At 35.9% G+C, this 16,917-nt stretch overlaps 1 protein-coding gene across 1 annotated transcript in view; it reads left to right on the top strand.

Annotated features, from left to right (window-relative positions):
• Positions 1-5,092: 5,092 nt before the first annotated feature.
• Positions 5,093-16,917, top strand: part of CTNNA3 (catenin alpha 3) — a gene marked incomplete at both ends in the record, with an annotated part of 396,193 nt that continues 384,368 nt past the window's right edge. Inside the window, 2 exons of the mRNA XM_079535369.1 lie at positions 5,093-5,117; positions 12,321-12,427. Of these exons, the coding sequence (XP_079391495.1) occupies positions 5,093-5,117; positions 12,321-12,427 (132 nt within the window). The remainder of the gene's footprint in view (positions 5,118-12,320; positions 12,428-16,917) is intronic.

Genomic DNA, 16,917 nt, shown 5'->3' with positions numbered 1-16,917 from the left:
TTGTGACATAAATGTAAGTGAATATTGTCGTGTACACTGTAGTTTGTATGAAATGCCATAATACATATCTTGCAACAGTATTTGATCTGGATTTTACAGCAATGGCCTTTGCTCTCCTTGTTTCACTTTGCCCTCTCACCTTCAACATAAAACTCACCGATTTCAGAGGGGGCTTTGCAGCTGACTTCAGTAGCATGTGGTTGAGGGTCTGAAAGCTTAGCGACAAACTGTTTTCAAGATTAAGAACGAGTTTGGGCTTTCTTAAAGCGCTGTGCACTGTAACAAATAGTCAGTAAAGTCAGGAAACTTACAGAGTAGGAGGAGGTCCCAAATGGGTTCTCCCCTCCCCATTTGGACTATTTTCCACTCCTTTTTTATTTCTTGTAGAGAAGGAAGAATGGGAGTCATTTGCTCTCTTGCCATCAGTGCCTCTAGAATCAAGCAGCATTAAGAGGAATTCTTCACAAAGCTTTTTCAAGGATCTTTTGTTAGATTCTTCATTTGGAAGGTAAGATTGAAGAGAAATGAAGGGAATTTTCCATTTAGTAGAAGAATGTGAAGCTGTGAATTGAACTATAGTTACTTAAATAATTCACTTTCTAGAGAAGTAACATTAAAGTATGATATTTTTTAATTCTCTGAATATTCAAAATTACCATGATCATGTCACTTGAAGTTAGTAGCCAAAGGTATGCAACATTTTTGTGTTATCTATTTATGAAAAAAGAATATTGTTAAAGGAAGGGTGAATTGTTAAATGAATTGTGTTCTTAAGTTTCGTTTATCTCTTTGTACTTCACTGGATATTGCTTCCAATGCTAGGAAGGCTTATATAATTATGCATTTATAACCTTGGCAAAAAAAATACTGTACAAGACAATTTTATACATTATTTGATATTAAGGTAAGAAGGCACTTACTTCTAAGTAGGGCTGTTACATTCATTATAGTGGTTGGCATATTTCAAAAACTCTATGTATGTTAGGACATTTTTCTCTATGCAGAATACGTTTGGGCTCCTCTTATTAAAATCTGAGGTGTGTTCAAAGCCACTGAAGCCAAAAATACTTGCAACAGCAAAGAATCAGGCCTGGTTTCAGGCATTTAGAAGGAAATACATAATGAATTGTTGTTGTTCTTTCCTGTTCCTTATTGATTGGTCAATAGTAGGAAAATAATTTGCCTTGGAACAAAGAAATTTTTTGTAGGATTATTCATTAGCCAAAGTCTTTTGTATTAGAACGAGGATGGGGGTCAAACTGTAGAATCATATAATGAACTGGGTTGGAGGAAACCTCAAAGATCATTTTGTTCCAACCCCACTGCTGTGAGCAGGGCTGCCACTCACTCGACTAGGGTGCCTAGGGCTCCATCCAGCCTGGCCTTGAATCTCTGGAGATGGAGCATCCTCAACTTCTTTTGCATTCAAAGAGACTGTTTTAGAAGACATGGTGAATCTATTGGATAGTGTTTCTCTACTGAGCTGGATTTTATTTTGAAACTGGTTGAATCAGTAAGGTGCCATGCAGTGCCAGGAGCCTCCCTGGAAGAATTACTATGTATAAGACTTAGTAGGATAGAGTCTGAGTCTGTACATTTCCTGCAGGTTGGTGTGGTCAGATGACAGTTTGGATTAAAGACTGTTCCTGTTGTTCTAGATAAAGCCTTTGTAGATGCTAGCTGATGTGCTGCTTGCAGATGTCCCAAATGGTGTGCTTTCTGCAAACAGATTCTTTTTTTTTCACATATATAAAAAATAATACATTCTTAAAAAACAGTGATTATATGTGCCAGCATTAATTTTGGAGTTGGTTTGTTCGTGTCATTAGACAACAGTGGAGAACAACTACATTACTTGGGTCACTGGAGAAAACAAAGAGTGCACAAACTTACAAACAATATTAATTTGAAAATATTTGCTTAAAATGGAAATGATAGCGAAACATCATGTGTAAGGTGTGGGTATGAAACAAAAAAATTTTGAGAAGTAGCAGTCCAACTGAGAAAAGCATTTTAAACCATTGCAACTGAGTAAGAAATAGGTATCTGTTAAGCAAAACGTTGTGGACGTTACAGTATATAACTGTCAAATAACAAAACTGGTAAATGTTTGGTTCTTTTTTTTTTTTTCCCTCCCACACAAGAACTGAACAATATTCTATTTTTAGTGAAAGGTCAACTTGAACTTTATTTAAACAGTCTCTGGTTCTGAATAGAGATAGGAACACTTTAAAAGCGATAACAAAGGGGAGGGCTTGGAGCCAAACATTTTAAAACTATGGTTGCCAGCACAAGATAGTCATCCATGTACCAACTGTGTGCCACTTCAACGAGAAAGGGTGCTTGTGTGCTGCTCAAAGTGCGTGCAGTGAAAATAGAACAGGGGCTCATGTCAAAAGATTTTTAAAAAGTTTTTAGAAAAGAATTTGGAGAGGGTCTGAAGAGCATAATGAAAACGTTTTCTTTTGAAGGAAACGCTGCCTCTGTCTCACAGCTTCCTTTTTGTTTTTCCTTCTGAAATAAATAATTTTTTTTGATATCTTAAATATTAGCACTGTAGTTCTTGGGCAAAAAAACTTCAGTTCTTGGGAAAAAATGCCTTGGAAGAAGTGTTAGGAAGATAGGGCTGTTAAAATATTTCTAAACTAAGTAGGATTTTTTTGGTTCTGTTGTCACTTCTATTTAGTTTACTGCTAATATAGTGTGATCATCGTCAGGCCTGTAAGTTTCTTCAGTGATACTTGTGTGGAGGAGGATTTCCTTGTTGTGGCTGGAGACTCAGGACTAAAGCACACATTTGTGGATTGTTGCTGGTTGAAGAGCAGAGTCTGGCATGCTAGTGTAAAGCCAATGGCTGTGCAGCTGATCAGACTATAGGATTCACACCTCTGCTGGAATGTCTCCTAGAACTCGTCACTGCGTTGCAACTGACTGTGAAAAAGTGCATGCAACCAAGGCAGTAATTTTGATAGTATATTTAAGGGAGAAGAATGTGTTAGCTGATGTTACTAAGAATAAGAAATAATAATATCTGAGTAACGTTGACCCGAAAAATGGAAGATTATATTCTCTAGATTTACGTTACAAGATGTGTTCAGAAATGATTTACTCTTCTCAGCCTGCTTATTGGCTGCAGTTTGTAGGAGTAAGGTTCTCCAGTTAGATGGACAGTTGTATCACCAGATTCTGTCCCTGATTCTTCCACTGGCAATCTGTGTGATTGTGAGCAAGTAATTTATCTCAGATTGTTTCCTTGTGTGGAATTGAAAGATAACCTCTACATTAAAAAGAAATTTGATGGAATGCACTATGGGAGAAGTAGACACAACTTTTTAGTAAGGAGAAGAGTGCATTGAGAGTGTTATAATCCAGAGAAAATTCATCATTTGATGTCTCACTAGGCATCACACTTTTTGAAAGATGTTCACGAACTGAAGTATGAATTCCTCATCTCAAACTTTTTTTCCTATAAACATTAAGTAAAGCTTTTCATGCAATTAGATCATAACCTATTCCTCACCATTTGGATTCTCCTGTACCCGGTAAGAAGTAGGCTAATACTGTGTTCTTTTCCTTGGTAGATTCATTTTTAAAGGGATGATGTATGCCACTCTACTTACTTACACTGAGAGCTATGTTGAATTTGGCAGAAATCTTGTTTCCCTCGGAGTTTCAGTTGTTTTTCAGATGTGTTAGAAAGGTGGCCAGTGTGTTAAAGAGAATGTAGTCTGGACTATGTGAATCCAGTATTTTTTTATTTTGATTTTTTTTTTCTTTCTCAGCACTAGAAGTATCTTTTGGTTACTTCACTGTATATTTATATCTACGTGCTAAGACTGGTAGTAGCCTGCAGTGAATAAATATAATTAATAAGTCTGAATCTTGCTACCTTCCAGTTCTCTGGCTATTCTTTCTTTTCAACTGCCTTTGCATTAGCAGATGTTTCTTCTTGCTAATGATAAGAAATCAAAAAAAAATCTGAGGTAGTTAAGATGTAACCTGGCAGCTTTATATAGTAATCCATCTTGCCACATGTTTTATGGATTTTCTCCAGTGTTGAATGAATGCCATCCTTCCCATCTATTGCTGCATTCCAGTCTGTGGCCTGGCCCACGGAAGTTCATGCTGCTATGTTGCAAACCCAACTTCTACATCTTAACAGATTTTCCTCTCCATTCTGGAAATTATTTTCTCAAGTACCATCTAAAGGATTTAGGAAAAATACAGTCACTGTTTTTGTTGCTTTCATAAAATTTGATTTACTCTCACTGTACTGAATCACCAGCAAAAAAAAGCTAACAAATTCCTGAAATAGTGCCGATGCCAGCTGATAGAGCTGTTAAATAATTATTTGATCTTAAGTTGTTATTTATTATATAATAAAGCATTCTAGTACACACTCTCAGCAATGCATCATGTCTTAGAAATCTCAGGTGTCTTGCACGTGTATCTTTTTTACAAATAGTCATCCATCCTGCTTTGTTTTAATACATTTTCTTGTCTTCCTTTTTTTTCCCCTTTATTTTTTAGAAGGCAACGGGCCTTTGCATTTAATGACATTGATAGGATAATACACTAGATGCCAGTGAGGAACAACATGCAACAGAAAGAAAACAAATTTGGTGCCAAATGATTGGGTTAGAGCCTTATGAATCCTTTTGCTGTCCAGTTCAGAAGCTGGTCTGAGTCACTGCCTTGAGACGGAATCTGGCATATGACCAGAATGTATGGGAAAACAATAGCCTTGCTGAAAGAAGACGAAATTATTTATTTGCAAGAAATAAGCACCAGAAATATGAGTAATGGCATATTTCATATTTCAAGGCTTTTAATCTTTTTTTTTTTTTTTTTTTTTTTTTAAATGTATCTATGTATCTGTGTAGTTGTGCACTTGTATATAGCTTTAAGGATACCCATCCCCCTGCCACCATTCCAGCAGCCACTATGTCCTGTCAGTCATCCTGAAATACACTGGACAGCTTGTCAGGCAGTCCCTTGCAGATGCCTCAGAAGCCAAATAGTGAGCCAAAACAGTTGCACTGAAGCTCCCTAACACAAGGATATTACATAGGCAGTTGCTTTAGTTCTGAATATGGACCGTTTGTATTCTAGCATAGGTGAGTGATGTGCTGTTAGCTTTCTACTGACTTAGCAGGAAATGGATTCTAAACTTCTCTAATTTCTGCAGAATATCTGTGACTCTGTTTTCTAACTCTAACTGGTTGGTCTGTGTCTGCATATGGCTTACTTTCACACTGATCTAAGAAAATGCAGGTACTGTGTTCGACTGTACTGCAAATTGATAGAAACTAACTATTTTGTAAGGGTATGTTTTTCTTAGTCCACAGGAATCAGTATTTTCAGCTTGGGCACATCTGCTGACAGGACAAGTTCTTATTTTAAGTTTGCAGCACTTGTAGAAGAGTGCAAGTGGTTGCTTTACTGGATGTTTGGAAACAGCAGAACTGTATCTGGTGACACATGCTTAACATCCTAAGTGTTGTAAGAGTTCCTGGTCTACAATGCTGAAATTGCCTACTGAAAAGGTTAATATAACCAAGTGTGTGGTTAAAGCAGCCTTTTAACAAAACATCTTGCAGTCAAGATCTGTACTGTATGTAGAGAGTGAAATAACAACAGCAGCAAACAAACAAAAATAATCTAAAAACCCCCCAAAAATGTTTTTTTTTTTCATATCTTGAAGGAGGCACTAAAATTTATCTACTTAATTAAGAAGTGGAAATGTCACAAAAAGGCTCAGAATAATTTCTACTACCAGCATTTTTCTTTGCTACCCTCTATACTTGTCTCTATTAAAAACAAACAAACAGAAATCAACCCAAAAAGCTTTTGTACTAATATGGTAGATAATAGTGACAAGAGTCTGTTAAGTTAAAGAAGTGGTAACAGTGTCAAAATAATGTAAAGTTTTGCACTTCTCACTGCATTTGTTTGCAAGTATATTTTCCCATTTTGTCTGCTTAAAAAGAACATTAGAATTATAAATATATATATTAGTATTATTAGGAGAAAACAAACAAAACCCCCCCAAATAACTAGAGTCAGTAGCAAAGTCTTTAAATAGGTCATTTATAGCTTAGAATATAACTAAAATTTTCAGAAACAATAAAGCAAAATTTGCAATTGATTTTCAGTTAATGATAATTTATTGGCTTGCCCCAAGGCAATAAAATATTGTAGATTTCAGAAACCTGTGCCAGGGCTGAGCAAAGAATAACGATATCTGCATTAGACCATATGTTAAGGTTTAGAAATCTACAAACACAGAGAAGGTAAATTCTCTGTACATGGAGGTTTTTCTGATGTTAAGAAATGGAACTGGATTTGCAACGCTGTATAAATTTGAGATTGTTTAGTGGAAAGTGATTATAATTACAACCAATTTGCCAAATTTTAGAAAAGATCTAATCTTTGTAGGTGATACGTAGTAGAAGAAGGTGTGTTGAGAGAAAGGGGGGAGCTCTCTGCAAGCAGCAAAGGTCTCATGTTTGAATTTTGAGTGAAACGGCTAGTAACACCCTTCTATCAATGAATCAAGTGGAAGCCTCTACAAATTTAAAGCGTGGCTGAATGTGAAGAAAAAATAAGCTGACAATCATCTTGTGAGTTTTTCAAATCTCAATAGAAGTGTGAAGTGTTGTTTTCAGCCCATTCTTACCTACTCCATTTCATCTTTCATCGTCAGGTCCAGAAGGAATTCACAGCAGAATCAATGTAATCTGTTTGCATTTGTTGTGATTTATTTAAAAAAATACTCCTGTGCTGGGAAGTGTCTGAAAATTATGTCGAACATAAGAATTGTGAACCAGCGGTATCATTAAAACCTTTGAGTCTATGTGAGTAGAGAGCAGGCTCCTTGGAGCAACGTAGAGAAGTGATGTATGAACAATGAAGTATGGATAGTAAGAAAAAATGTTTTGTCAAGGTTATGGTATGATGTGGTTGGATATAATCCAAGTGAATCTAGAGGAGAGTTGTTGAATTAAGTGGACTTTTTTGTTTGGGGGTAAACACAGCAGGGTGATGTTTCTCAGTTCTATGCATGAAGTTCATGGGCTATATCAACATGCTGACAGGTGGGCAAAGACGTGCCACACACCCTCTGTGCCAGTGCTGCAGAGACAACCAGAAATGCTTGTACTACTGGATTATTATGGAAGAGGCACTTGAAAAATTTGTTAATTGCCAAAACAGTTTAGTTTTGAAGATGAGAAAAACAGAGACCTGAATGACAGATATTTTGTGACTTTCAAATGAAATAGTTGGAACTAAAAGAAAGCTCACTTCAATAGATTATAGAGGCTCTCCCAATAATTTTTGCTGTCTTTGAATCAAGCATGTGTGTGGAAGTCTAAATGTTGGTGAAAACCTATGTTCCAGGTTACTGATAGCATTTGCTGTGTTAGCAGGAGAGTTGCTGGAAGTCTCTCATGTAGCTCTACCTATAAACAAGCTGTAGTGTGATGAACTTTACAGATAGATAAATTTCTCTGAATTTTCCTTGTTAAAAATAAAATGATGCAGCTGATAGGTGTTAGACTTCTGAGACTGCATTTTGTACTAAGTCCATTATTATTGAGAGGTAGAAACTTAAATCACTATACATTCAGTATTTTTTCAAATAATTATATAGTTGCGAACTTGGTTTCACTTCTGTTTTTAGTTTTCATGCATGAAGAACCAATGAATATTTAGAGTAATAATCACTATTGATAAAAGGTATAAAGAAAGCTTGCTTGAATGAGTACAGTCTAGATGTCTTTGGTCTAAGCTGTAAGAAGAAACTCCAGTTGCATAGTTCAGATCACCTAGGATGTTGCATGCACAATGTAAAGAAACCAGGCAACTTTGCAGTTTTGTGATGTCTTAAATTGTGGGTTTATGAAGCCCTCTGAATGACTCCGTTTCACTTTTGTTGGTTCTTCTGCTAAACAGCAGGTAGAGTATGCATTACTTCTTGCTTTATTGCATTCACTCTCTGCTATGACAAATTGATTACAATATTTTACTAATTTTGCAGTTTTATAGTTCTGAAATTCTAGATATTGTCTAGAGTCGGAAACGGCATAAAACTTTTATCTTTTAGAACCACTTTGTTTTGAAAATTCTGAATTATTTTTAATGCTTCACACACAAGATACCCTTTTCCAAGACTGAATACCATTGAGATATTATGATTAATGACAAAAGTCATCTAATCATTGCAATGTTTGGGTATGTGTAGAACAGTTAACTGCAGATTTATGAAGCTGGATGTATGCTACAATTAATTGAAGGAGTCACAGCACAAAAGTATTACAGAAATGAGAATGGCATTTGTGTAACCTATGTTTTATTCCCTGCAAAGTTTTGTAGTCTTAGAAAGTCATTGCTCATTTTCAAAAATCTCGTTGGAAGTACAACTCAAAGGAACCAAATGTGAGCTTTGAAACAGTGAATCCAGTCCTAGCAGAAGGAAAGTATAAACAGATACTGTTAGGATTACTTACCCACTATTTCTTCCCTGAATTATGCTCTCCTTATAAGAAGTCAGGATTGTGGCTGTGATAATAATGACATTCAAGGAATGTTTTAGTCATGAGCCAAATTGTGTCCTTATGTCAGTGATAATTTCAAGTCATTCAGCTGTCAGACCAAATGTGGTTCTGTGACTGGATGAGCCTAGAAATGAATCACAGGCCTGATTTGAATAAGCAGTAAAACTTCCATATGGCTGCAGCTTCATTGAAATGTTTCAGTGGATTTGAAATAAATAGCATGGATTAAAACTGGATGCTTCTTAGATCAATTAGTTCAGTTTAATGCCTTTTTGTGCAGCAGTTTTCTTGCCAGATAGGGTTTCCAGCTACTGGTTTGTGTTCTGTTACTGAAACACAAGGCTAAGTGTTGAAATGTTTCTAATGATGCTAGAAACTTATTTCTCCCATGGAAATAAGCAGTTGTGCCTGATTCTTAATGGCGACTTTCCTTCTCAGAATGTTTTTCAGAGATAGCGTTCAGCTGTGTGATCCAGTTTCACTCTTTGGAACTTACTTATGGAGGTTTGAGGGGAAAGTGGCTAGTTCTAGATATGTCAGCATTTCAGAAGTATTTTTCTGAATACAGGTAATTGAAACCATCCTTTTGTACAACAGTTCCAGTATTGATTTCGGAGTGCATGCATACCATGTTGTAGTTTTGCCAGCTAGATGAGTGATGCTTTCATATTTAATAAAAATCTTTATGTTGTTTTGTCATCAACAACAAAACAGCCTCTTTAATTGCATCCCTCTCTTCCCAGGTCAGTTCTGTGTGGTCATCTTCTACTTTATGAGGAGATTCTGAAAAAAGGACATACTGAACTGTGGAGTGCAAAGCAATTGTTTGTTGACTAATAGTCACAATAGAGAGCTAGGACTGGTAAAAAAAAACAACAAAGGATATAATATTGCCTCTGTCTCTACTAGGTTTTCAATTCCAAAATGCTTACCAGTCTGATGGGAAAGGATTGATTCCTGTTGCTTTTCTGTAGTGAAGTGCTTCTTGGTGATATAATTACTTCCTTCCAGTTCTTCCTTTAATCATAGAATCAGATAAAGGTTTAGATTGGACCTTAAAGCTCGTGTAGTTTCAGTCTCCTGCCATGGACAGGGTTGCCACCCAGTAGATCAGATTGCCTAGGCCACAATCCAACCTGACCTGGAACATTCCCACGTACGGTGCATCCACAATCTCTTTTGGCAAGAAATTCTAGCACTGCTCTGCCCTCTGAGTAAAGAACTTCTTCCTCTTTTCTCATCTTAATCTACCCTCTTTCAGCTTGAAGCCATTACTTCTTGTCCTGTTACTAAACTCACTGATGAAAAGATCATAGGGACTCTCTCTGTCAGAGAGAGAATAATAAATTTCTTGATTTATTGAGCTACTAAGTATTGCCTTTTTGTCAATTATGTATGTATATTTACTTTTATTTTCAATAAAAATTCAAAAAGAGTCTTGACAGATTGATGGTCAGCGTATCCTAAAATGGGTTCTAGTTAGGGATCCTCTAACGTCAGTTTTGGGTACTAGAGGTGCATGGGAAAGATGAATCATAAGAAACGGCCAGGCTTACATGTCTTTACTAAATAGCCTGACCGTGACAAATATACTGAGCTTGATGGACTGTTGCTCTGAGTCATTCAGATATTTATTATGTTCAGCATTGTAGATATTTTGAATTTGTTGACTTCTGATGTCTTCTGTCTCTTGTGGTTTTCCTTGGACTGAAATACTAAAAACACTTCTTGAACGAAGTTTGAAAACAAAAATATTTTGCTTTGCCCTAGCCACCATCCCTGTTTTGCTCCTGCCTCTTTGAGTAAATAAGTATTTTACAACAAAAGGAAAAGAAAGAGCAAAAGATACTGAGTTGTCCTTCTCAAATTGCTTCTTAATGGCTACAGTGAGGTGGTGGGAGTAGCAGATGAGATTTGAAAGTTTGCTTGGGAATTTGACTATATGACCTCCAGAGTTCTCTTCCAGCCCTTATGATTCTGCGCTTCTGTTGATAGAACTTTATCTTAAGGAAAGAGAAAAAGCAGTTTGAGCTAGCAGAAAAGCTGCAGTTCCTTTGACTAAGAGACATCTGGATTTTTGAAGTGCTGAATAATGAGAAAGGAAGTCACTTCCCTTCAAAGAGAGGGATAAGTTACACTGAAGTCTGTTAGGAAGGTGGGAGCAGTCTTCTTGATGATTCACTGAACAGAAAGAGAGCCACTGACACAACTAATTTTGGTGTCCCAAATTTTATTTCCTTGACTTTTGTTACAGACAAAATTTCTTACCTCTAAAAAATAGATGTGTAAAACATAGTGAAATGATTTGCACTGACATTTCAAAAGTTGCCTTTAAAAATAAAAATGTTATCTTGAAGGAAAACTGTCATCAATTTTATATCAGGATTGTTCTCTTATCTGTTGACTTGTAAATATAATTAAAACTAAAGAATAATTTCTTTCCATACACTCTCACCTGATTATATGCAACTGAATCTGTGGAAACCCAGGGCTGCAGCTAGTGTAGTTTATAATGAAGCAATAAATTTAGCACTTGTATCACCTTTACTAAGATTGGCAAAAACTTAAATTGCTTCTAACCTTAATTCTTTAATTATCATTCTTACTATCATTGCCTGCAATTGAAATGTGGATATCTATTATAAGACAAACAACAACTTGGTATAGAAAGCTTAAACCTACTACCCAGTATTAAATCAATGCTAGGTTCACCAGAATGTTACAATACATTCCTTCAGCCTGCACAATCGAGCTACCTTATTACTTTATTAAACAACATCAGTGGTCGTAATAAGTCCTGCTCAAAAGCAGACAGGTATCCGTTACTTTTATGTTTGAAGTCTTTATTGGACAAAAAGGCTTTGCTGAGTTACGTTTTATGGGAAGCTGAGCTACTGGAAAATTTAAAGTGTCTTTTATTTTGGTGCAATAATTAGTTGCTTTCCTTCTGGATCACAGTTGTAATTCTCTGCTGGTTCACACTCATTTCACTGCAGCCTGAACCAGGGCCCAGTTAACTCAGGGAAAACCCTTAAATTAACATCAGTGAACTTTGGATCAAGCTCCTAATGAATGACTTAGTCACTTTAAAGATCTCCCTTAGCTTTAATTCCATCTTACTGACTTCATTTATAGGTTTTCTTGACTTAATCTGTCTTGACACTTAGAAAGCATTTGCTACTGCAGGGTATAAAACAACTAAATGTTTCATTTTCTCATACTGTCAATTATTGGGACTTTTAGGAGCTTCTATATATACGTTTTTGTTCTCAAACTGTTTATTATGACCACTGTGCTTTAACGCATGAGTAAGATACAGGTCTTCTACACATAACACCTGTGTTTTTCTTCTGTGGTGTATTCAGTAATGCAATTTTTCAGTAGATCTAAGAATGAAATACATATTTTTTTAAAAGCTCAATTTTATTGACTACTACAGAACTTATATTTAAAGGATTTCTATTATAATTATCCTTTTGCATTTTTAAAATACATAGTCAAATTAGAAATATTGAAGAGAAGGTATTTACGTGTATCTTAAATCTATTATTTCACAGTATATGTGAGTATCTGTATATATTTTCACAATTTAGAAGCAAGGAATCATAAAAATAAATCTTATTTCTTAAAATCCTAATTCTTTTGTGGAACCAAGCCTGTACTCCAGGAAGCAGTTTCTGGACTCCAACAGATGGTAGTGGGCTCTCATGGCTATTAATTGCATACTAAACTATTTTTTTTATCTTTCTGCTTTGTTCCTAGGCGAAATGTCAACCAAAGTACCAAACATTAAACTGAAAATTGATCCTCAGGACCTGCAGATCCAGACTTTCACAGTAGAGAAATTACTGGAACCACTTATAATTCAGGTATTTTAACATTGCAGAAAAGAAGTTAGATAGACATATAGAGAAATGAATGAGGTTGAAGAGCTTAGGCTAAGGACACTATTGTGAAACCCACGACTCTTCTGAAACTGGCCTGGGAATTGTGCAGAGAACATCTTCCAGCTTTAGTAATTTATGAAGTCACTTCCTTTGCAAACAACATTGTATGGGATAGTAACTGTTGCATGTTTTAGCTAGTCTTTTGCACAGTGTTATCCATGGGCTAACAGATTGAGTTCAAATCATGAAAAGTTTCATATTGTAAATAGTGGATGGAGCCTTGAAATCTGTAGGTGAGTTTCTTTATGTGAATTCTGGGGGGGAAAAAAAACCCCAAAACTATTCTGTTTTATTTTAGAAGAGATTCCCTAAGGGCTGCATAATTGCTGTGTACTGCATAAACATATCTTAGCACTTTTCCTTCCAACTGAAGAAAATTTGAACTGGGTGATTTGCAGGTTTATTGATGAAACTTTCATTTTAGAAGCAGTTCTGCATTCTTGAGTTTTATTTGAAGTATTCACCAGTTCGATATGCTGTGCTTAAACAGAGAATTTTTAACAGACTGTGTGTATATCTTTTATGGATTAGAAATCTTTTATTTTTTTATCCAGTGCAATGGCCTACTTGCAGAAGGCTTGACATGATTCTGCAAATACTGTGGGTAACTAAGTGTGTTAAAGGACCTCTACAGAAATAGATTATGTGAAAAAGAAGACAAAGTGCATCTTCTATTTTAAATCTCAATCTCTTTGAATACTCCCTTCATTTTATTTAGTAATGTGCAAATACCTGTTTTTATTTAGTCAACTGCATGTATCACAAGGTTGTCTGTCTATGAGTGTCCTTCAGCCTTGTCAAGATGCTGCATTTCCTGTTGCTGCTGTACACTGCTTCTTAACTATTCTTTGTCCTGTTGCCTGGGGATATGTTTAGATGGCAGTCATTGCTCTGGCTGCAGTTTGTGTAGGTAAAATGAGCTCCAACTTCACGTTCAGAAATTTTAGACATTTGCTAATATGCAGAGAATACTTTGGCCAACTTTACAATCTGAAAAATGGTAGATATAATGGCTTTGAATTAGCTTCTGTGATTTGGTTAATATCTTTTCAAATTCACTGAGTAATGCATGTTACAAGAGAATAACTTTTTGTTAAGTAGTATATGTTAATAAACAGCAAACAAAAATGTAACTGGGAAAATGGTTAGGTAAACAGAACATAACCAGGCTGAAAATCCAGTATTCTGGCCATTATTTTGTTTATAGACATGCAACAATTGGGAATTTACAGCTTATTTTAAAAGCAAAACCAAAATGAAACAACAAACATTTAAACATACAAAAAAGTTATATAGTTTTCTATTATTTCCATTTTATTATAACTGCAATTTCTCTATTAAAATAAATAAAACTACAATTTTAATTAAAACCACAACTGCTATTGTTGTACTTGAATAGATACTAAAGAAAAAATATATATTTTTCCCTCCCATGGGTCATTAATTGGCATCTTTTGACTGTGTCAGCTTTGGCTTATGGTAAATTTTGTTTCTCCAGGAATGCACTCCTTTTAACACAGCGCTCTGTTTGTGTTTTTCATTCTTTGTTCTGGGAGCCAGTCCTCTGCAGACTTGTTATCTGGGCTTGCCAAGGAGTTGTGACCAGATACAAAGGAGCTGTCAGATTATATCTAAAAAGGCAGTGCATGATATGAGTGGAGAGAAAATGAACACAGCAATGAAAGATGAGGACTAGAGAATGCCAGATAGGTTTGGTGTGATGATGCTTACATATATTTGCATTTTCATGTCAGATTAGTCATTGCTGTTAGAAGTCCCCTATATGGTCTAAAACCTAAGAAAACATGTACTGATAATGTGTTATAACAGATATTCTTTGAAAAAATGGCTTTAAAATCTATTTAGGTGACATAAGTTTATCTTTAATAAAGTTATAATGAAGCTATATTTCCCCCCTTGGAAAATTTGTCTTTGCTGATTTCATCCATCCAGAATTTAATTTATTTATTTATTTTATTGGGTGATCATTTTGGAAATATTATTTAATGTTGATTAATTTTGATCTTTTCTGTCTTTATCTATTTGTTCCTTCTAGAAAATTCTCTTTTTCTGAAAGAGATCTTTTTATTATTATCTTGATTTAAGCTTTTATTAACTAAGCTACTCGTCACTTCTTTTACCTTCCCTTTATTATGTATTTGTTTCTGCATGGTATGATTGATGACATATAAAACTTCAGTAACAGCTCAGTGCTTTGTGGGAAGTTGCCAAAATCCGCCATTGTATAAAATCAGTTTCAGAGTGGTAGGCTGGGATGGGTTTAGTCTGCATTCTGTAGGTCAGCTTATGCTACAGCAGTGGGCATTTTTAAAAGAGGTGAAATGTAAATTTTGGCCTGAGTCTTACTGGATCAAAGAAACCCAATAAAACAAGCTATCCAATACGTTTTAAAAAAATCTGAAATATTGATTAAAAAGCTGTTAAAAATGGAGGCTTCTTCAGCTCAAAGAGAATATGATTTTGACTTTTTTATACTCAACCCCCTTTGTTATATAATAGAGCTGTTTTGTAACAGAACTCTGAAAGACAAACTTGCATTTTAGAAGGCTGAGGAAGCACAAAAAAAAAATTGAAAAAGCAAAAGCAGAGTTTGAAAATGAATATTAATTGAAGGATGATTAAGATGTTGGACAGGCAATAAATAGAAACTGATCTACAGTTAGAAAGACAATCTTAGCAGTTATAGATAATAGGACTGCTCTATCCTGATTCACTTAGCTGCTGCTTTGAACATAATTTAACTTCATTTTGAGATGTATGTTCTAATGTACTGAGTAGCCTTTAAGGACTATAGGAGCATTTATGTGTATTTGTGATTCTCTGAAGTCTGTACTGGCCAGTTACATTAAGACTTAGGACAGTATTTGGTTAATGTCATTAGTATGAAAGGAAACTTAAAAAACAACAGGCAGCCTGTGCAGAAGTCATTTTGGAAGTGACATTGCTAGATTCCCTCTCTCTTTGCTGCAATTTGCAGTTGACAGTGGTGATCGCTTTGAGACTGAAAATAGCAAAACTCATTGTTTTGCATACAGCCGTCTAACTTGGTAGCTTCTCCCTTCAAATGAAGCAATATCCTTAAATAATGATATCTAGGGGATTGCAGGACTGCCAGTATTACTGCATCTCTCTCTTGGCATCCCAAGAAGTGACCTGTCCTAAGGCGGTGTGTTAAAATATTGCTGTGCAGGGCTCTGCAGAGAGAGGAACTCGCATGTGGAAGGTGGCATAACTGTGTTAGTGTGAATAGAATTATACTCCTGTACTGTACTCTCATGGTGACATACTGCTTGTTGCCCTGTGTCATCAGAGTAATGGGAAAATTTTTCTTTAATCCTTCTCAACCCTCTGCCCCCATGCAAACAAACACTAGAAGGGATTGTCTTTGTTCATGGCTTTTATTTTATTCCAGGTGTTTTGGGAAAAGTATGTTTGAAAGAAAGGCTTTTAGGTACAGTTCCCTATCATAGAATCTATGATCAAGGTTTTCTGGTAGATACATCTGACACATTAAAAGTGAATATTGTCAAAGTTGCTACCATTCTGCTGAGAGCTGCTCTGTTGAAGGTTGGGAACATGGTTAGACAGTCTTTCTGTAATTCTGGGCTCTTATCAGAGATGCTTTCTGTCGTGGAACAAGTCGTGTGAGGCAATCATTTGGTCATCTGTTTTTTTCATTTGTGTAGCTGATTTCTATTGGCATGCTAGTGCAATGTTTACTCATAAAATAGTTAATGTAATAGAAAAGTATCCCCTTCTTTATCTCATTCTCAGAGACCAAAGCTTGCTGAATCTTTTTGCTAATTATACTAAGAATAACATTTAAGACTAGATATAAATTTGCTTCTGTAGTGTTGTTGTTTAACCCTGCAGGCAGCTCAACACCACACAGCTGCTCACCCACTCTTCCCAAGTGGGATGAGGGACAGAATCCTAGAGATAAAAGTAAGAGAAATCATGGATTGAGATAAAGACTGTTTGCTACATGATCTAAAAACTGTGTGTGCAAGCGAAGCAAAACAAGGATTTGTTCGTTCATTCCCATCAGCAGGCAGATTTTCAGACACTTTTAAAAAAGAAGGGACAAATAACAATGTAATATTTTCTTTGGAAGACAAATGCCTACACTCTGTCTTCCACTTCCTCCTCCTTTCCTCCAGGTTTTATTGTTAGGTGTGACACCACATGGTATGGGACATACTTTTGGCCAGCTGGGGTCAGTTGTCCTGACTGTGTCCCCACTCAGCTTCTTGTGCGCTCTGACCTTGTCTCTGGCAGGGCAGCATGAGAAGTAGAAAAGTCCTTGGCTCTGTGTATGCACTGCTCTGCAACAACTAGAACAGTCAATGTGTTAGTTTCACAGAAAATCCAAAGCACAACATTGTACAAGC

The sequence above is a fragment of the Tetrao urogallus genome (genome assembly GCF_951394365.1).
Source record: "Tetrao urogallus genome assembly, chromosome: 5".
NCBI lineage: Eukaryota > Metazoa > Chordata > Aves > Galliformes > Phasianidae > Tetrao > Tetrao urogallus.
Note: the sequence above shows the minus strand (reverse complement) of the source record. Positions and strands in the feature narration are given on the sequence as shown.